Source organism: Convolutriloba macropyga, chromosome 6 (genome assembly GCF_964194025.1).
Source record: "Convolutriloba macropyga chromosome 6, txConMacr16.3, whole genome shotgun sequence".
Taxonomy (NCBI): Eukaryota; Metazoa; Xenacoelomorpha; order Acoela; family Convolutidae; genus Convolutriloba; species Convolutriloba macropyga.
In genome coordinates, this window is record NC_134473.1 from 53,323,021 (window position 1) to 53,344,063 (window position 21,043).

The 21,043-nt window shown below is 36.3% G+C and overlaps 1 protein-coding gene across 2 annotated transcripts in view; it reads left to right on the forward strand.

Moving 5' to 3' along the window:
- Window positions 1–20,233, forward strand: part of LOC142341754 (uncharacterized) — a 249,763-nt gene extending 229,530 nt beyond the window's left edge. For both annotated transcript variants that reach the window (XM_075392941.1, XM_075392942.1), the window contains 4 exons: window positions 2,816–2,839; window positions 7,940–8,053; window positions 8,946–9,394; window positions 19,834–20,233. In XM_075392941.1, the coding sequence (XP_075249056.1) occupies window positions 2,816–2,839; window positions 7,940–8,053; window positions 8,946–9,394; window positions 19,834–20,125 (879 nt within the window). In that variant the 3' untranslated portion in view covers window positions 20,126–20,233. The remainder of the gene's footprint in view (window positions 1–2,815; window positions 2,840–7,939; window positions 8,054–8,945; window positions 9,395–19,833) is intronic.
- Window positions 20,234–21,043: the final 810 nt, after the last annotated feature.

A 21,043-nucleotide genomic window follows, 5' to 3' on the forward strand; every position in this document is an offset into this window, starting at 1 on the left:
TTTGGTTAGTCAATGAAAATGTCCTATGATTTTTTGTCAACAGTATTTTGTTACGACCATATGACGTCACAATCACTACTTCTAATCTTCTAATCTGCTTTTTATTCATTCGTTCGTGCAACTTCAACTGAATTGCGTTCGTGACGTCATTTTGCACTCTTAGTGGCGAGTGTTTTTTGTTCATTCACGTGGTTGAAATTTTTAATTACACGTGACTTACCTTTTTGTCAAGCTGACTTCCTCCTCTGAAATTGACTTCCTTTACTTTTGTTCAAGAGATAAGATCAAATGAGTGTGTTTCTTTTTAACTGAAGGGGATTTAAGGGTAGCAAATAGAAGCAGCAATAAGTTAAACATTTTTTTAAAATACAACAGCTCAGCATTTTAAAGCTTTCCCATTTGGGCTGTTTCTGTTCACCATTTTCTGGCAATCTGCCAGCTATGTTAAAACAAATCTATAACTACTAATATAAATCCATATCTCAAGCTAAAAACCTAATTAATGTCCAAGTATATTTGTTTGATGCAGAGCATTTACATATTGCAGGAAAATTTATTTTCTGAATAACGGTATATTCAATTTTTTTTGCTCATTTGTTTTACATGTACTCATTTGCATCTGTTCCGTTATTGACCATTCTCCCCGTGCATTTTTGACCCCAAATTTCAGCATGTGCCATCTCATTATATACATTTTGGTATCAAAAAGCTATGTACAGCACAATTGATGCTAATCAGGTTTGCTCAAAAAGCTTTATTGTATAGCGTTAAATTTAAAACAGAATTTCATTCTCGCTATCTATTTTTTTCTTTTACTGTTCGCCGCTCTGTTTCGAATCGAATTCTACAATTTTCATGGACAGAAAACAAAAACAATTCAGCTCTAAGTAATGATCTAGTATGCTCAATCTCGTCTGCTTAAAATCTTTATCCAGTACGAATTGCACATTTCCGATTAGCGCAGCTGAGAACTGGATACTGCCCCCTTCTAAACTCTTTTTTGAGTAGGATCTGTAACAATGTTGAAACCGCTGTCCCAAATGTAAAGTAGCACTACAAGACAAACCACATTTTCAACTGCAGTAAGAACACCACGGACCTGAAAGTTATTAACCTCTGGGAAAGACCAGTAGAGGTAGCTACCTGGCTGGACTTAATACCATCAGTCCAACACGACTACACTGCACAGAATAATCTGGCTTCCTTGCCAACTTCCCCAATGTTGACGATGCCCCTCCTGGCCCCCTAACCCGGGGACCGCATGCCATTCACCATGGCGTGGATGCAGAAGATTCGCCGCACCACAAGCAAATTGTGGATAGGCAGTCACACTACTACTAATATATCTACTTTTTTTTTATACCAATGTAACTAGGGTACTAGTTCAAAACGGCAATAAGTGCCGGTATTCCGCCAAAGTTACCTGCGAATTGCAGCTCTGTGCGACAGCTACAACAACAACAACGACATCTAGTATATGTTATCAGACAAGTAACAGGGTCAAGACGTTTCCAGTGAATGAATTGTGCGAGTTATTTGGAGCATAATTTCTTTACAAGCTAAGGGTTTTATTTTACTTGGAAATATTGAAGAACTTCATATACAAGACTGTTTTGCAACAAGATAATGCTCCTCTGCATAAATAAATTAATGGTTGTCAGCAATTTCTTCAAAGAATAGGAGCGGGAGTAACTGGAATGGTCAGTAGATAGTCTTGATCTAAATGCAGCTGACAATTGCTTGGTCATTGTGTCATAGTGCCTTATGTTATCAAAGTTTATTAGAGCAGTTGCTAGCTGCCATTGGTATTAAGCGGAATAGACTTCAGTTTAGAAGCTTGAATTAAGTATAGTTATAGAATCTAACTGAAGACCCAATTAGAACACTTTTTGATTTGTGGAAAAATTCTTTCAATCTCTTGTTTTTCCTAGTCCGTTTCAATCCTATGTGCGTCAAGCGTGTCAACGGCGGCTATTTTCTGGCAATTTACCGGCTATGTTATATGCTGTCTCTGGCGCTTCTCCGGGTGCACCGTTTTGATACCATAGTGTAGTTGTAAAATATGGAGCGTGCGATTGGGTTTCAAGTTGTGCGCACATTGGGTTTCAAATATAGTGGGTTTCAAAAAATATTCACTCATTTTAAACGTATCGAAGAGGGGAAAGTGAGAAAAGTGGTTTTCTAATAACTCAATTTTTCCTCGAAAATGAAATTGTGTTCAAGGATTGATTGTTTTTCATTGGCTTTGCATTGTCACTACTGCTGTATCTCTCCCCAAAAGATATCGGTTGGCCAAAATTGACTTAACAAAAGAAGCCAGGGTAGCGTGAAGTTCCTTGCCGACAAATAATTTCGAGGTTGGATCAATCAACACCATGTTAGAAAGTTGCTAAAAGTGGCAATCGTTTTATAGAAGTTCAGATACTGATCTATAATCTGAATCTTGCATCTACACTAAATTTGGTTTACGCGAATTCGTTGCTTTTGTTACTCGACTCAACGGTTGCATCTTGCTTGAACGATGTCTCAAATTTTCTTTCTCAAGTATCTTATTTGCTGAATCGAGGGTAAGGCTCATGTTTTGAAGTGCTTATGCTGTTGTTATTCTATTCAATGTTTGCTTAAATTGTTTATCATTAAATAAATGTTCTATTCTTAGTTAAATGTAAGGTTTTGGTGCTTGCTATTCGTTTCCTAATTTCGAATGAATATTTTTGTCAAAAACTAAAGTTTTTTCTGATTGCTTTAAAGATATCACCTCAGAAAAGTTCAGTTTTCTTTTGAGAAGAGGCACTGGATTTATTTTGATTTGCAGAAAGCGCTTCTTGTGGAGACGCAGGTATTTATTGTTATCATTTTCACGCTCATGTCATCAACTGAGGCCCCACAATTGACTATGTGTTTCTCAAATTTTCTGTGAATCAACAGATTTGTCAATTATAAAAGAAAATTTTATTGCCATGAAAACGATGTACACATACAGAATGGGGAGCAGCGAAATGTACCTATCGTTTCACATAGCTTATGCGAAGTCAATTGATGAGTATTAGGTTTTCTCAAGTTGTCACGGGCTCCGGTTTGTGGTAAAGCTTACGTCATTCACAGGCTTTAAGAAACAAAGAATTTTAAAGCTTTTTTGTTTTATTTTGGTTTCGTAGTTGCTATTTTTCTCAGACACTTCTTTCGAAAAAAAACCAGTTGAAGAAAATGTAAACCAAAAATTTTAACGAATTTAACAAAGCATGCGAAATATAACATTGACATTGACTTGAAAGTAAGGCTAATAAAGAAACAAATGCTTTCGTCTTCAAAACAAAATGTGCAGAAATTATTTACTGATGATGTAAACATCAGAGAAAAGCCATTTTATGTCCTTTCAACGAAAACTTTATGCAAACATTCGAAATCACACCACTAGATTGAGGTGTGAAGATGATGTGATCTCACTCCGTTTGATTTCAACCATTCTTCTAAAAGTTGTGTGTTCGGTGATATTTGCAAATATCAAACTTTCCCCTGTTAGTTTGTTTAATTGCTCTCGAACGAAGTTTGTAGCAATTATAGTGGTCCTACTGGTCTTTCTTTTTGCGACTTTTCATAGTATCAATTTCTTGGCTGGCCGTCTGAACACGGAATTTGTGTGACGTAGTCTTGAGAAATGAGATTAACTGGTAAAGCCTGAGGTCCTTAATTCTCGGAGTGCTTGCGATTCGCCAAAACCGATGCATTCTATAAGCATGCGATTCACTGATACCATTGAGGGGACATAATTTAATGGTATGAAGGGCGGTTCTTAACGTTTGAACCTCAGCACTACCCCCTCACACCTTCACGCACCACCATCGGACTGCATAAGCGTAATTTTTTCGGTGCCAAGGGAATTTTTTGGTAGTTTAGAAGAAGAATTTATTTCTCCAATCGACTATTTTATAGAATGATTAATTGCACACACATCTCGGAGTGGACAGATAAACGGGGCTTTACAGCCGTCTACACATCTGCCCGCGTTCTAATGCAAGTACACCCAGTATATACGTAGTTTTTTTTAGTTTTCGAGATGTCAATGTCTTCTTCGAAAGAAAAAAAATTGTAAAATTAGCTCTTTCGTAAGTTACTTACTTGTGTTTTTGGAAAAGCCACGAAGCCATGAAATCGTCTACCTTGAACAGATCCAGAGAGATATAAAGACATCAGATAATAAAAAGCCTCCCATTTGAAAAAAAATTTCAAAATTTTTAATTCTGGTCATAATATTTTGTGCTAAAATACCTATAGAGAGTTCAGACCAAGACAATACGCCTTTTTTAGGGTAGGTTTCCTCTACTTCTCGTGTGATTGGTAGGACCATTATCAATATACTGAGCACCCATAAGATAAAAAAATACTTCAATAACTTTTTTTTGTTTTTTGACCGAAGTGAAATTTTCACAAAAAATGGCCATAACTCGCAAAATAGAAGGGCTACAGAGGTCATATTTTTCCGCCAGAATCGCAACCATTAGTTATACCCTCTGTAGCATGCAGCCAAAGGCTTTTAATTTTTTTTTGTTTTCGATTATTCATCATAAATATGTCTCACCTGCTTAGAATTATTCAAAAGGTAGGCTTCTCTGAAACTCTGATTAAAAAGCTGAATTTTTATTGAATAAGCGGATGCACTGGTGGGTTACTGAAAACCTTTCAAATTTTGTTTTAATACCAGGGTTATATAGTAAATTGAGTTGAGCCATACGTGTTGATCTTACTGATGTTTGGTAAGTAAAAAGTGTGTTCAAAAAAAATTGTACTATGTAGTCCCCTGATTGAGCGTAAAACGAATTTCATCAATTCATATAGGTGCAGTTCATACACGGACAGAATCTTATTTGATATGAAGATATCCTGCGCGATCTCCCTGCGGTTTCTAAAATGGATGAATTTCAAAATTTTCTTTTGCATGTCGAAAATTGGTTTTAAGAGCTGAGTAACTGGTACAGCCATACACTAAAACCCCATATTGAATAATTGGATTTATATTGCTGCGATGGTAGGCAGTGTGTTGCTTTCTGGGAACAAAATGACGTAGTTTACAGACGGTTCCACATTGCTTACTCAGTTTTGATTTGACACTATCAATATGAGAAAAGAATTTAAGCCTAGCGTCTATGTGCACCCCGAGATATTTACAAACAGGATGTACATTCAAGACTTGAGAGTGAAGCTCATACTCTATGTTGGAAGCTCATACTCTATTACTTAGATTTAGAATAAGTACAGAATTTTGCACAGAGCCAATGATTGAGCCGATCAACGTCCTCGTCTACGTCCTGTTTGCTTTTACCGATGGCCGTTACATTAGTATCATCTGCAAACAAAATTACATCAACCGATTGACAAACTAATGGTAGATCGTTAATATAGAGTAAAAACAGCAGCGGACCCAAAATCGACCCCTGTGGTACACCACAAACTATGTCTGGCCATCCCTGTTTGGATACCTCGTCCCCTTCGCCCTTTTTTATATCCATCGAAGGTCTCAGTATCTACCCCGTTGGATTGATAATAAATAAGATGACCGCTGTGAAAGTTGTCCCACAGCCCTTCTTTTCTTTTTTATTGCTCTCAAAACAACAATCGCTTACGAGTCGGCATCAACAAGTATTTCAAAAAACCAATAGTCTGTGGGCAAACTTTCTCTTCTGGAATTTGTAGAAACATTGGTAGACTAGAATTCAAAAAACGGCCGCATTTTACTCTCCTTTTTTGTAAGACTTCGAGGGAACGCTTTTTGGAGAAGAAATAAAATGTAAATCTCTCAGCAGTTTTTTTTACAAAAAAGGAGAGTAAAAGGCAGCCGTTTTTTAAATTCTAGTCTACCAATCATTGAATTGCTTGAAATATGGTGCCACCTGACCACAGTGGTATTTTTAACCTTAACATTGTAATGTCCTGCTTTTTCTAAAAGTTTTTGAAAACAAATATAGGATGACCAATTTTTGGGGTCAACCCATAGTGCAGTGAAATAGAAACAGCAATGCCCCAAATTTTCCTAATATCGGAAATCGCTTGTATGTATGTTTTATTCATATACACGAAATCACTGCGCAACGCTATCGTAGCTGAACAGTGCAAAGTAATATCGACGAATTTCTTTGTTTTGAGCTTTCAATTGCTCTCAAACGAAGTTTGAAGCAATTATATTAGTACTGCGGCCTTTTAAGCTATTTTTTGATTGACTGCTTTTTCGTCTGATCTTTCGTCCTTAAAAAAACGGGATAAACAGATAACAACCGGAGGGCATTAAGTTCTCTTAGAGCCTTTCGGCTTCCTTGAATCTGCATGCGATTCAGCGCAACTGTGATAGAGGCATAATTTTTGTTTTGAACCCCTCTCCCTTTAACGCCCCCCCCCCCCCCTCCTAAAACCTTTCTCCCATCATCCCCCCTCACAATCGCCACCCCTGCACATCGTTCCACTCGTAATAACCCAGCGTGCTTGACCCCCGTGCCCCCTCTCCGTGCTCAACACTCGCTCCGATAATTAAGCTAAAGCTAACCTCCGTAAATCATAGCTAGCTACTGAAAAGGCCAACCGCCAGTCGTTTGAGATTCGCCTGACGTTAATCGGCCATGTTTAATTTTTTCGCTTTACTTTTTTTCAAACTTTTTTTCGCTTTACCATTTTGCCGCTTTTTAATAGCCGCCCTCATCTTCTCAGCCGGCTATTATTGCGCTCGTATTTTTTTTTACTTCGTCAAACTTTTTTTCGCTTTACCGTTTTGCCGCTTTTTCGACATTTTGCGTGAAATCTTTTTGACTTCTCTAGGCTAGTTTCTCTCTTCTCTCATTCTGCTAAAAGTGAATTTGAACATCAGTTGCTAAGCAAAGCAATTCAAAATGAACAGAGTCGGTATAAAAAATTGAAGTCAGAAATAGAAACGGGATAAACCCATAAAGCCCAATTTTAGATGCCCGCTATTTCAACGTCGTTCCTATAAGTCTTAGTTACCACCTCTAATGCTTATTGGTGTTGATAGTAGCCCCTGTAGCCTCTCTCTAAGAAACAGAAGTATGTTCAACTACGAAATGCCATCAAAATAAATCGGACTTAAAAAATATTTTTGTACAAAAATCTTTTTTATTCAATATATTCTTATTCGTTCAATCCCAATCATGCTTATTGGAATCAACGGCGGCTATTTTCCGGCAATCTGCCGGGTATGTTTCGACATTTTGCGTGAAATCTTTTTGACTTCTCTAGGCTAGTTTCTCTCTTCTCTCATTCTGCTAAAAGTGAATTTGAACATCAGTTGCTAAGCAAAGCAATTCAAAATGAACAGAGTCGGTATAAAAAATTGAAGTCAGAAATAGAAACGGGATAAACCCATAAAGCCCAATTTTAGATGCCCGCTATTTCAACGTCGTTCCTATAAGTCTTAGTTACCACCTCTAATGCTTATTGGTGTTGATAGTAGCCCCTGTAGCCTCTCTCTAAGAAACAGAAGTATGTTCAACTACGCGCCGGCTATTTTCCGGCAATCTGCCGGGTATGTTTAACGTTTCAAGGTTATTTAAAAATGGGAGTCTTTTCTCTTTTTACATAAACTATGGAACCTGCTCAAAGTTTGAAATTGATTATCACTCATTCTGAGCAGCAGTTACAGTTTATGAAATTTGGCTGAGATGTTCATGGTTATTTGATCAATTATTTTGAAACCAACTGAGCAGTTTCTGCTTTGTGTTTGCGTAAATATCAAAGCTGTTAAGAACTGCTATAAAAATGGTTATCAATGCTCAGAATTTGAATCTTTGTATTTTGCATACCTAAATGAGATGTCGAGTTCAATTTTGTCTCCTGCATATGGCCGCATTTCTTGTACAATAGAGGAAAATGACTGCGTTTCAGCACTATTTTTCGCCTGCTCATTTTCTAAACTACAAAATACTACTGATTGTTTCAGGAGCAAATGGCTGAGAAGATCCGCCAACAAATCCTCAAGTTCACAACCTCTGTCGCCAGAAGTCAAGCTAACTTCGAGAACAATCCCAACATGTGGACACCCGTTATTCAAAAGGTACCTGGACGCACCATCTAAACTTTTTTTGTTTGAAAAATTGTTTTCTGGTGAACCAGATGTTCCCAAATTTTCTTATAATTTTTGATACACTCAAGCGATCGAGAGAAATATATTTAGTGGATATTAGGCTACTGCTTTCCCGCGTATCGAGGTCTTACTGAATTAAGCCGGTCAGTTTACTACAGTGCGTGTATTTTGTCTGATTACGATACAGTATTGGATAGTTTTTCTCCACCGTTGTATTGAGCAGCTGTGTTCGTGCTCCTGTATTGTCGGCCATAAAATCACAGAAGTCTGTAAAATATTGTATCTTGTTTGATGGACTTAAACGTATCCTTACGTAACATTAGGAAGTCTCGAAGTTAATCACTACTTTGGAAATCAGTTTTTATTAGATACCAAATATATTTTTTGGGCATTTTTTGATGGGTATAATTTGGAATGTTGGCCCCATTTGAATAGATAGATAGATTTATTTAGCGTTTTCGTATGAATACAATAAAGCAAGGATGATCAACGGGGACATCAAGTTCCTCTTTTCAGATCACCCTCTGAATGTTTTTAATCAGTGCTTGTACCAAAGAGAGTCACTATTTATAAAGCGGTTTAGTATTCAAATCTAATCTACATAAACAGGCTCAAGTACCTCCATTTAAACTATGCGTACCAAATTGATGACACAATACAAAAAGTCGTTTTTTGAAGACCAAAAGATTTCTTGCAGAAAGGCGAGTTGTGCGCGTGAAATTGAATACAAAAAAATTTCTGGAAATAAGAAAAACCTGCTGTTTTTGATCATAAACGATATTGATAGCACCAATTTTCGACTGAACAAAAGAAAATTGTAAGAATTGTTTCTGCCAAGATTTTAACCATTTTCTTTCCTCAGGTGTATGAGTGTGGTAAAGGTGGACCAAGTCGAGTTGCTCAACTTTCAAACGGAGAATTAGAACTATACAACAAAGAAATAAAAATGTTTTACACTCGCTATAACAAATACAAAGCGCCACAAGCACCCGAAAAAATAGTGCGCGCCATTTCGGACATTATGCCTATGCCCTCGTTAAACTACAACCTGAACAAAGTGTTCGATGAACCGAAAAGAATAGTCAAAGGTAGTTTGATCACGTGTCCTGCGAAGAAACAGCGCACGGATATTGAGGCATATTTAGTTCGAGATAATAATGACGACAGTTTTGATCAGGAGCGGGAAGAACTTAAAGAACAGCTGCAAAAGGAGATTGCAATGAGCTCGGAGCATTTTGAAATCAAATTCGCAATGACCACAAATTACGACTCTGATCCAATTGTGTTCAACTGTTTCTTGAAAAACGAAAGGTGAGGTCACTTCTTTTCTGTCAGCTTGAAGAAAAAACGTACACGTCGTAGGATACTGATGGTTTTGACGTCCTAATAATTCAATACCTCAAAAGCTTGTTTTTAATAGCCGCCCTCATCTTCTCAGCCGGCTATTATAGCGCTCCTATTTTTTTTTTTTACTTCGTCGAATAAAAAAATGTTTCGCTTTACCTCATTTTGCCGCCTTTTCAACATTTTGCGTGAAATCTTTTTGACTTCTCTAGGCTAGTTTCTCTCTTCTCTCATTCTGCTAAAAGTGATTTTGAACATCAGTTGCTCAGCAAAGCAATTCAAAATGAACAGAGTCAGTATAAAAAATTGAAGTCAGAAATAGAAACGGGATAAACCCATAAAGCCCAATTTTAGATGCCCGCTATTTGAACGTCGTTCCTACAAGTATTAGTTACCTCTCTCTAATGCTTATTGTTATTGATAGTAGCCCCTGTAGCCTCTCTCTAAGAAACAGAAGTATGTTCAACTACGAAATGCCATCAAAATAAATCGGACTTAAAAAAATGTTTTTGTACAAAAATCCGTTTTTTTTCAATATCTTCTGTTATTTCAATCCCAATCATGCTTATTGGAATCAACGGCGGCTATTTTCCGGCAATCTGCCGGGTATGTTTATAGCTGCGAAGCTGTAAGCTGAGCGGAGCTATATTGCGGTGTCCTCGGTTTTACGACTCCAAGAGGAGTATTAGTTTTTTTTTTACCGGAAGTACTTTTTGTTCAGGCAGCGTTTTGACCTAATAGTGAAGGTGAGTAAAATTGTCGTGCGAACTGACTTTTTTTGAGCGAGAGAAACTTTTTGTTCGTGCGCTGCGTTGACTGAATGACTTTTGACTTTGAAAAAACTTTTTGAGAGATTGGCGCGTATAGATGACATTTTTTAGCCGTTTGCGACCATTTGGCCCATTTTTTAAAATTTAAAATTGTTTTTTTTTGTAGTAGAAAATCGATTCCGCATGAATATACAATCCTCTGAACTTGATACCATAATGTTTATGAAAGCTTAATAGTGCGTTTCAAATGCAAAATTGGCACATGTTTCTCATTTTTTTTTGCAATTTTTGGCTTTTTTCATTAATTTCTTCTTTTTTGGATCTTTGAGCGGATTTTTTTTACGAAATTAGTAAATGTCAACGTCTTTTTGATACTTTCTGAATTGGATTTTTGTCGAAAGGTGTTTTTGTTCTATAAAATTGTACACTTTCTAATCCAATCTGGCGGTTTTTGTCAAACTTTCTAAGTTTTTTGTTTGTACTTTGAGTTTTTTTTCAATAAAAAGTTTTTTGGTGCACCATCGGTGATATTGGTTTCGTTTTGTTGCTAATTGAATTGTTTGTGGCGATAACTTTTCAAAATCCAGTGAAAATGTTTACCATTTTTTAAACATTTTTTTCAAATTGTTTTTTTGTTTCGCAATTGAGCTGTTTACACTTCTTACTGAGAGAGGAAGATGCTTATGTAATGTTTTTAAACCTCGATTGCTTGATAACAAAAATCCAGATTTTATTCCTCAATTTTTTCTTTTCTATTTTCAATTAGAGTTTGCAATATTGGTTTTTTGATTTTTCAGAAATTGCGAATGTTTGTATTCACAATGTTTGTATTCTCCAAAATGCTAGCATGTTTCTTTCTAACATTCTACTATGACCTATAGTATCATTAGCCCTGCCTTTGTTTATTTGAAAATTGTCGATTTGAATTACTAATTTTTGTTTTTTTTCCTTTGAATTTTTTTTTTGTTTGCAATTGATTTTTTTGAATTAATATGGCACTTGAGATTTTGCTATCTTCAGTTTGCTCAACAATATTTTTCGGTGAATATTCTAAGGGCTTGGTTTTTGTAACATACGATATTTTGCGTTTGAATATTCTTCTGTCTCGCTAGTTTTTTTCATGATTAATTTTGGTTTGAATAATTTTTGTCATTGTTTACTTTGATCGCGTTTATTGTGATTTGAAACAGCAACTTATGTTTAATTAAAGGTACAAAGTTTATTTAGTTGCCCATTGATAACTTTTCTTTTTGCAAAATAGTGTTTCGATTGAAAGAACTTACGGGAATTGATAAATTTTGGTCTTTTCTTGATGTGTTTAAATTGTTCTTCCCAAATTAAGGTTTTGGGAGGCTAACATGGCTTGACTTTTGCTGCTCGCGTACTTTATTATTCTCAATTGCGTACAAAAATTTCGGCTTGTTTTATATAAAGGTCTAGTGTAGATTTTTATTTCAGTTGGTTTTATGGGCTATCTTCATTTTTTGACTGATTTTGTTTGTTTTTTTTTGTAGTCACTTTAATAGGAACCAGTTGATTTGAAATTTGATTCTTTGACAAAGACGAGTGTTCAAGTTGTTTTCGGAATTAATTGGCTATGTTTTTTTGTTTCGTGGTCTCACGCTCTTTTTGGTTTTACATTTGTTCACACAGCAGAGCTGAAAGAGCCAAATTTTCTGATTGACTTCTCATTAACGGCTTTTGCTCGCGTGACGTCTTTTCTCACTCTCTCAAAGTTTTTGCGTGATTAATTGCTCTGGAATGAAGTTCATAGCAATTATTGTAAACGTGTGTTTTTTTATGCAAATCTTTCGCTTGACAATTTTGCGCTTTTCTAGAACATTCTTTGACTTCTCAAGTGACTTTTTTACGCTTCCGTTCATAATTTTTGAGTGATCTCTATTGCTCTCACTCCGAAGTAAAGTTGTTGCTAATATGTAATCGGTTGCATTACAGCAAAACTAAGTGACTTATAGCGGAGTTGGTAATGCGGGTTGCTGGGCATCGGGAGGTCAGTGGTTCGAATCCCGTTGGGGGCAGGGTTTTTTGCAACCATGAAGAAAAATTGATCTAGTCTACAGACCCTGAATTAATTTGCCTCGCCTGTCATTCAAGAGCAATTCTTCCGACATTTGTCGGTTTATGTTTAGATTTTGATCATGCCTGACTTACCTCTCTCAGTAAAATAACTTTTGCACCTTAAAAGTTAAGTTTAGTTTGAATCAAGTTAAGGTCAAAGGAACTAATACGTGTAATAAAAGTCCCTGTTGAAAGGGCTTCTGCGCAATGAATTTTAACAAGCTTTAATAATTTAGCTTTTTGAGCGGCGTCGATACCTTTTTCAACTTATATCTATTGTTATCTATCTCTATTATATGGCACGCAAGTCTTCTTTCGGAGCTATTCTGGCAATCTCCCGGCTATGTTAAATGTTTTTAATGAAAGTTCTTATCAATTTTTTTTGTCCTTTGGTCTTTTTCATGATGCGTTTTTGCCAGTAATGGATTTGACTTCTTACGAAGATATTTTCAGACCTGACTTGATAATATGAACCGCAGTTGATTCGAACTGCGCGCTCTTTCTCAAAAAATTCGATCCTAAGAGCTAGTCATAGCTCCCAAAACTGTATTAATTGACAACCACATCAGTTACCCAAATGATTATAGCTGCGAAGTTGTAAGCTGAGCAGAGATATATTGCGGTGCTCTTGGTTTTCTTTGTTTCGTCGTCTGACGCTCTTTTTTCGTTTTACATTTGTTCACACAGCAACGCTGAAGTCAAATTTTCTGAATTACTTCTTCCTCTCACTAACGGCATTTGCTCGCGTGACGTCATTTCTCACTCGCTTTAGAAAAAGTTTTTAGGTTATTTGCATGATTAGATTTTGATCATACGTGACTTACCTTACTCAATAAAATGACTTTTGCACTTTAAAACTTAAAGTTTATATTGAATTTGTTTAAGGTCAAAGGAAATCATATGTGCAGTAAATGTCCCTAATAAGAGGCTTCTGCGTAATGATTTTAACAAGCTTTATTCTTTTATTGCTGAATGTTTTTTATCTAGTTTTTTGAGCGGCGTCTTTTTTTTAAATTCAGATCTGTATCTGTTTCTATCTCTGTTATATGGCACGCAGGTCTATTCTTTCGCAGCTATTCCGGCAATCTGCCGGCTATGTTTATTATTTGCTCGGCTTTTAAATTACTCGAAAAGGAGTTATGTTGATTTACTTTTAATGTATGGAGTGTTTTTACGACTGGACGCAAGCATTTTTCAACATCTGAGGCAAGTATTAGGCTTTTACATGTTTTTTGAGCTATTTTGTTCTTTTACCTTGTTGAACAATGTTAGAACTGTTCGTACAAAGGGTTTGACATGGAGCCGATTTTGCTGTTCTATACATCCGATTGGCTTTGTTGTCCAGACGTATTTGCTTGTTCGTAGATATAGGGCATCCACATCGTGTATTTTGTTGAATTCTTTTGTGCGATTTTAAGACGGCGAAAGAAGTCCAAATTTTGAATACTATCGCTTCGTTTGATAATGAGCTCTGCGATGTGATTGTTTAAGTTTGACGGGTTGATCTTTGTTCTTCGTATTCCTTCGATAACTCCGTAGCCTTCTAGCGTTTTGTTGCAATAGCTCAGTCAGCAGCTAGGCTCTCTATTCGGAATTTGATTCAATATAATTTACAGCGTTATGCGACGGAACAAATGTAACGGCTGCTCTTCTATGAATGGAAAGGAAAGCTTTACACTGCTCAGTTCGTATCATCGTTTTCAAATGTGTCCGCTTATTACGTTCTTGCAGTATGAGCTATATTTTTGGGTTTTTTAAAAAAAGTTTATGCGCTGTGTTTTTCTCTATTTTGTAAGATGCCGTTGCATTACTTCTCAGTTAGCCCCAATAACTGATTGTTCAGTTTTATTGCATAGCAAAAGTGTGTCGCTATGATTAAACAAATAATTCCAATCAATAAATCAATGCATTTGTTAAGCAACCGGGAAATCCAAGACAAAAAGTTTTAGCCCCATGACTTGGCTATTGTTGTGCAAAGTGTCAAGAGTGTAGCTTCAATACTTTTAATTCAATGTAGCTTTCCAATTCGTTTCAATAATACCAAGCTGCGTTTAATTCATTAAGAGAAACTGACTCTCTACTTTGTACCAAGTTTCTCTTACTTAAGAACTTCGTTCCTAAGCTGTACAATCACTCAGATGGTTTACAGATACAAGACACACTAACAAGTATTTTACCGGCCTATATTTGTGCTCAATCCGCACGGTTTGACCTTTGGCAGTTGTTCAAGCTCTCAACAGCTTGACACGTCCTTTTTCTTGTCAAAGTTGTGTCTTTGATTGGCAGTCGTAAATCATCCGATGCAAAACCGAAATTAATATCGTAATTTGTACGTGGCAATAATGATTTGGCGATTGCGAAAATAGTTAAACTAGTTACTGGTTGATTGTTCTCAAACGATGTTTCATGCGATTGTCCTTCAGTGCAAATTTTTCGCTGGACTCATTTGACTTTTCAATAGACCTTTCATTTCGTCCCACTCAATTAATTTCGATCAAGTTGTTTGAATTGTTTAAGCATAAGTTTATCGTCGACCTAGAAATTTTTGAAATTTTATTCGTGTTTTAATTGCCTAATAGTGACATTTAATGTTTGTTCAATTTTATTTTATATTTGTGAATCACTTTTCTTATTTTATACTTCTTCTAATCACTTTTCATCTCTATATTTATCGCTCTAAGATGATCTAACTATAGCTCCCTCCTTGAAATTGTAATTGCACAACCAATCATGGTCAAACGTAACCCTAGAGTATCCATCCATCTAATTTCTAGAGAAGTAAAAGTAAGTTACACGTTCAGATTAATCTGCTTGGTTAAGACAGGACACCTGTTTGCTTCGTTACTTTCAATTGGACGGTGATCTGCTTCAGACACTTGGGCCGCCACAATCTTCTGATTCTGAGTTTTTAACCTAGAGGATTTTCTTTTGGTACTCTATTGGGTGTACTCTGCTCTTCGAATCACTGCAAGGTCGTCACGAGCTGTATTTTCTTAACCGAAGCTTGGGCGGAAATTCATTTCTAAAAAGAGCAAGCCGCTCAGCTTTCCTTTTCTTCTTGCTCAAAGACGTTTTTGATACATTGTATTGGTTTTTATTTTCATTTGCCACTGTAGGAAAAATTCTTCAAAGGGCTGCAAAATGTTAGAGATGGTTTTGGCTTCGCAGTTCTGTACAGCCGATTTGCTCTTTTGTTAAGGCATATTTGGTTGTTCGTAGATATACGGTATCCAAATCACATGTATTTTGTTGAAGAATTCTTTGGCTTGATTTTTAGACGGTGAATGCATTCCAAATTCTTAATACTATTGCCTCGCTTGTCGATGAGCTCCGTGATTTGGTTGTTTGAGTTTTTTTAGGTCGGCGTTCTCGCGATTTTTTTTGCAGTTGCTCTCGACAGTTGCTCGTCTCCTTGCTGCATAGTAAAATTGTGTCGCTGGAATTAATTAATTGCTCTCAAACGAAGTTTGTAGCAATTATATTAGTCCTGTCGGTCTTTTATGCGATTTTTCTTGACTGATTTTTCGTCTGACGATTTTGATTTTTCGTCCTCAAAAACGGTAGCGCCCAGCGGGCATTAAGTGCTCTTAGAGCGTTTCAGCTCTGTTTCAGCTCAAACTGTTTTGGAGACTTGTACTTTTATACTTATGTTGTGAAGGGCGGTTCTTAGAGGTTGACGACACCCCCACTGTTGACCCCCCCCCCTATTGCCCCCACCCCCCACCGCGCTGTTGCCCCCCACCCCACTGTTGCCCACCGCCCTCACCATCAGACCCCCAGTGTACCCCCCACCCCCTCCCCGCCTCCCGTGGCTACTGACGAACAACCCATCGCTAAAAACACGCAATTTTATACTAATTTTCACAAATTTTTTCAAGTTTTTTGAAAATTTTTGCCATTTTTTGTTTTTTCAGCACTAGGTGTCATGAAATCTCCTCTAGGGTTTTATATTAGGCTACTGCATAGTTTCTAGTGGTAGTGGAATGGTTTCAACATTTTAACATCAAGAATTTTAGCCTTTTTTTTGACAAAATGTGCAAATTTTTCCAATTTTTTTTTGACATTTAGATTTTATTATCCACTTCTTTCCGGATGCAGGTGCCAGAAAACGTCCTTGGGAGTTTGATAATAAGTTACTGAAACAATTTTATTTGTCATGATATAGCTTTCAGTTTTTTAATATGACAAATTTTATAAATTTTTTTTTATAAAACTTGCATTTTTTTTCAGGTTTTTGTTGGTGTTTAGGTTTCTCCAGCCTCAAAACTCTGGAAACCTCCTCCAGGGTTCAAAAGTAGGTACTGTATAATTTCCAAATGTAATGAATTGTTTTTCCAGATTTCAACACCACGAATTTCAGCATTTTTTTGCCAAAACTTGCAAATTTTTAAATTTTTTGTCAGTTTATTATCGCTATTGTCAGTTTATTCGTCATTATTGTCATTTATTCAATTTTTTCAGCCTAACAGAAAATCTCCGTTAGGGTTTGATAATGAGTTACTGAAAAATTTTTGTTGGCCATGGATTAGTTACAACTTTAACCACGAATTTTAGCAGTTTGTTCTTGCAACTTAATTTTTTTCAAGTTTTTTTTTGAAATTTTTTGTCAATTTTTTGGTTTCTCCTACCTCAACAGCCACATAACCTCCTCTAGAGTTTGATTTTAGGTTACTGCATAGCTTCTGGATGTAATGGAAGGTTTTTCAAGATTTTAAGATCAGCAGTTTTTGAAATTATTTGCAATTTTCTCAAGTTTTTTGAATCTTTTTGACCTTATCATTTTTTCCGGCACCAGGGTCCTAGGGACCTCCTCCAAGGCTTCATGAAAAGCTGTTGCGTAGTTTCTAGATTCACGGAATTGTTATCATTATTTTAATGACTCCAGCTTTAGCACTTTTTTGATAAAATTTAATTTTTTTAATTTTCGTAAAGTTATTATCTTGTTCCAAGTTTATGGATCTTTTTGAGCCAGTAATACTAATTTAAGCTTGAAATACTGATACTGGATAGTCTCTTGAGACAATAAAATGGTTTTGATGTTTTTAATGTGTTGAATTTTAGCAATATTTTGTTAAAATTTGCAATTGTTTTTCAAAATTTTTGAGTATTTTTGTCCTTTTCTGAATTTAACAATCATTACTGGCTAACGAAGTTTTTCAAGTCTTGCAGATGATTTACTTGAAATAAATCAGGAGAGAAAAAATAGTTCTGAACATTTTCACGTCAAAATCTGGAAGGTTTTCTTTTAAATTTTGCAATATTTTGCAAATTTTTTTAATATTAGTTTTCTATTTGATTTGTTTACTAACAAAGGTAGAAAACTGAAAGTTTTTCTAAAAGTTTTTCTAAAAGCGCTGGTTTAATTAAACCGTAGCTAGCTACTGACGAAGCCAACCGCTCGCCGGTCGTTTGAGAGCAATTTGCCCGACGTTAGTCGGTTATGTTTATCTAATTTCAGTCAATTAAGGACTTTTTTAGGTCGGCGTTCTCGCGATTTTTTTTTGCAGTTGCTCTCGACAGTTGCTCGTCTCCTTGCTGCATAGTAAAATTGTGTCGCTGGAATTAATTAATTGCTCTCAAACGAAGTTTGTAGCAATTATATTAGTCCTGTCGGTCTTTTTTATGCGATTTTTCTTGACCGATTTTTCGTCTGGCGCTTTTGATTTTTCGTCCCCGAAAACGGGATAAACAGGTAGCGCCCAGCGGGCATTAAGTGCTCTTAGAGCGTTTCAGCTCTGTTTCAGCTTAAACTATTTTGGAGACTTGTACTTTTATACTTATGTTGTGAAGGGCGGTTCTTAGAGGTTGACGACACCCCCACTGTTGACCCCCCTTTTGCCCCCACCCCCCACCGCGCTGTTGCCCCCCACCCCACTGTTGCCCACCGCCCTCACCATCAGAAATTGCTCTCTATTTGATTTGTTTACTAACAAAGCTAGAAAACTGAAAGTTTTTCTAAAAGTTTTTCTAAAAGCGCTAGCTTAATTAAACCGTGGCTAGCTACTGACGAAGCCAACCGCTCGCCGGTCGTTTGAGAGCAATTTGCGCGACGTTAGTCGGTTATGTTTATCTAATTTCAGTCAATTAATCAATTTTTTCGTTAATCACTCCAATCGGAGCTTCGATTTTTTCAAAAACTCATTTTAGCTTTCCAATTGGTGTCAATGTTATCAATACAAAAATGGCCTCAGCTGCGTTTAATTCATTATGAGAAACTGACTCTGTACTTTGTACAAAGTTTCTCTTAAGAACTTCGTTCCTCAAAATTAAGTGGTGGGAATATCAAAGTTAATTTTCTATGAACAAGTCGATATTTGTTAAGCTACACAATCACTCAGATGATTTACAGATACAAGACATTTTAACAAGTATTTTACTGCCCAACAATTGTGCTCGATCCGCACTGTATGTTTATTTGATATGACAAATTCTGTGAGTTCAAATGACTTTTGGTGGCTTCTCAAGCTCTATTTCAACTGCTTGACACGTTTTTTTTTACAAAAAAAGTTGTTTCGACTGTTTGGCATTCGTAAACCATCTGATGCAAAATCTAAATTGATATCGTAATTTGTGCATGCGTGGCGAGACTTATTCGGTGATTGTAGAAATAGTTGGAGTTGACCTTGAATTTCACTTCTTGTTTGATATTCACTTACTATTATTGTTTAATATCTAAGTATGTTAACAACTCGATAGGGCTTTGATTGAATGTAGCGTTCACTTTTGCTTGTCATGCTATTTAGTGAGCTCGGCACCACCAGAATATCCTGCTGATGTCAGCTTTGCCACAAAGAATTGTTTGCGAAGGTGGGCACTGTTTAGGCGTTTTTATAATCAAGGTGTGATTTAGTGTTTTTAAGGTGGTAGATGTGGGGCCCTTATTTTTAGCGTTTGCTAATTTTGGTTTGCTTGATTATTGGTTGAATTTAGTTACTGGGCTGATTGTTCTTGAACGATGTCTCAAGCAATTGTCCTTCAGTGCAAGCTTTTCAATTTGTCCCACTCGATCAATTTCGAAGTTTTAGAAATTGTTTACACATGTGTTTATCGTCGACCGAGAAATTATTGAAAGCATGATATTTGTGTTCTAATTGTGTAATAGTGACATTTAGTGCGTGTTCAGTTTTTTTAATATTCGTGAAAGAACTTGTCAAATTATGTATCATCTCTGTGTGTATCATCTCTGTGTGTAACTCTATTGGAATATTTGAGAGCAATTGCTAATGAAAAATTCAAAGTTTGAGATATTTTTGGAAGTTATGCAATTATTTTGAAGCAAGGTCCCGTGTCATGAGGCAATTTGATGTTAAGTTTTAGAAAGATCTTACTTTTGTGGAATGTTTTTGTAGCATTATTATCACAATTCTGTTCATGGGACAAACATTGCAGTAGCCTGTTTTTCCTGATTTTCGAACAATTCTTGCAAGGTTTTAACTCACTCATCTTTGGGCCAATTTATGCAAGGTTTTTCGGTAATCGGCTCTGATTAATGAACAAAGTCTTTCCAGAATCTGTACCAGGTCGATTTAATGATGATAATAAACTGTGTTGTTCCAGGGGCATCACTCAATGTGGTGTTGTACAGATAACAGTGTATTCCGACTACCCCGACAGCTCAGTTGACGTCAGAGTGATTGAACGTGATTCTATTTCAAAACAGGAAGAAAAAGCTTCCAAACAACAAAGTGTATTATCCTTACTAGACGACTACAATGAAATTCTATCTCCAGTGTTACGCAAGCGAGCTCAAACTTTTTACTCTACCTTAAACTCAACTCAGAACTGCAGTTTTTCTCACGTGCTAAGTAAATTTGTGTATTTTTCGAAACAAACTGCTGAAGAGTTGTGATTTTTGTCCGTCTCCTGAAAGTATTTGAATAGAGTTTACAATACCTCGTTTCTTGATAAGAAGCCTGTCTAAATTTTCGTTTTAAACAAGTTTATTGTTTTCATTAAATTTCATAGAAGAAGAATTATATTTAGCTGAGAATATTTAGTTTAGTTCAGTTTCAGGTAGGAATACGTGGATAGTAAAAACCGGCAGTTAAAGAAATAGATTTGTTTACCGCTGCTTTCTTCTGAATTAATGATTGTCGTGAAGAAATTGGAAACATCAAAAAATTATGGCTACGTAAGAAAAAATTGAGCAACTGGTTGTTTTTGTCACAGATATTTCAAATTGAAACAGGTAGAATTATAAAATCAGATTTCGCTTTCAGTAAAAGAAGCAGAAGTTGGTAAACGTTTATTTATAGCCGTTTCACAGCCGTTTATTTATAGCAAATTCACAGAAGACTTTTTATATTTAGTTAATATTTAGTTTAGTTCACTTTCAGGCGAGGCAAAGTTAGTGCGCAAAAGTTGGTAAACGTTTTTGTAGCAGCTGTCAGCCATTCAACGGCTATTAATTGCTCTCGAATGAGAAGCAATTATTGTTAACGTGTGCGTCTTTTTATGCACATTTTTGTCTTGACCGTTTTGCAATTTCTTTCTGGAATAATCTTTGACTTCTCAAGTGATTTTTTGCGCACTTATTGGTTTTTGAGTGATGTTAATTACTTTCGCTCCGAAATAAAGTTTATTGTTCAAACAAAACCGCTTGTTAGATACTCGAAGAAAAGGCCCTCATAGCTGAGTGGTTAATACCTCCGTCGAGTCGACGGATCGGACTCAGGAGAGCGGGGTGCGATCCTATCGTCCGCTGATTTTTTCACACCCATAAAAAGTCATTTAGACTACAGCCCATGAATTAAATTGCGCCGCCTAT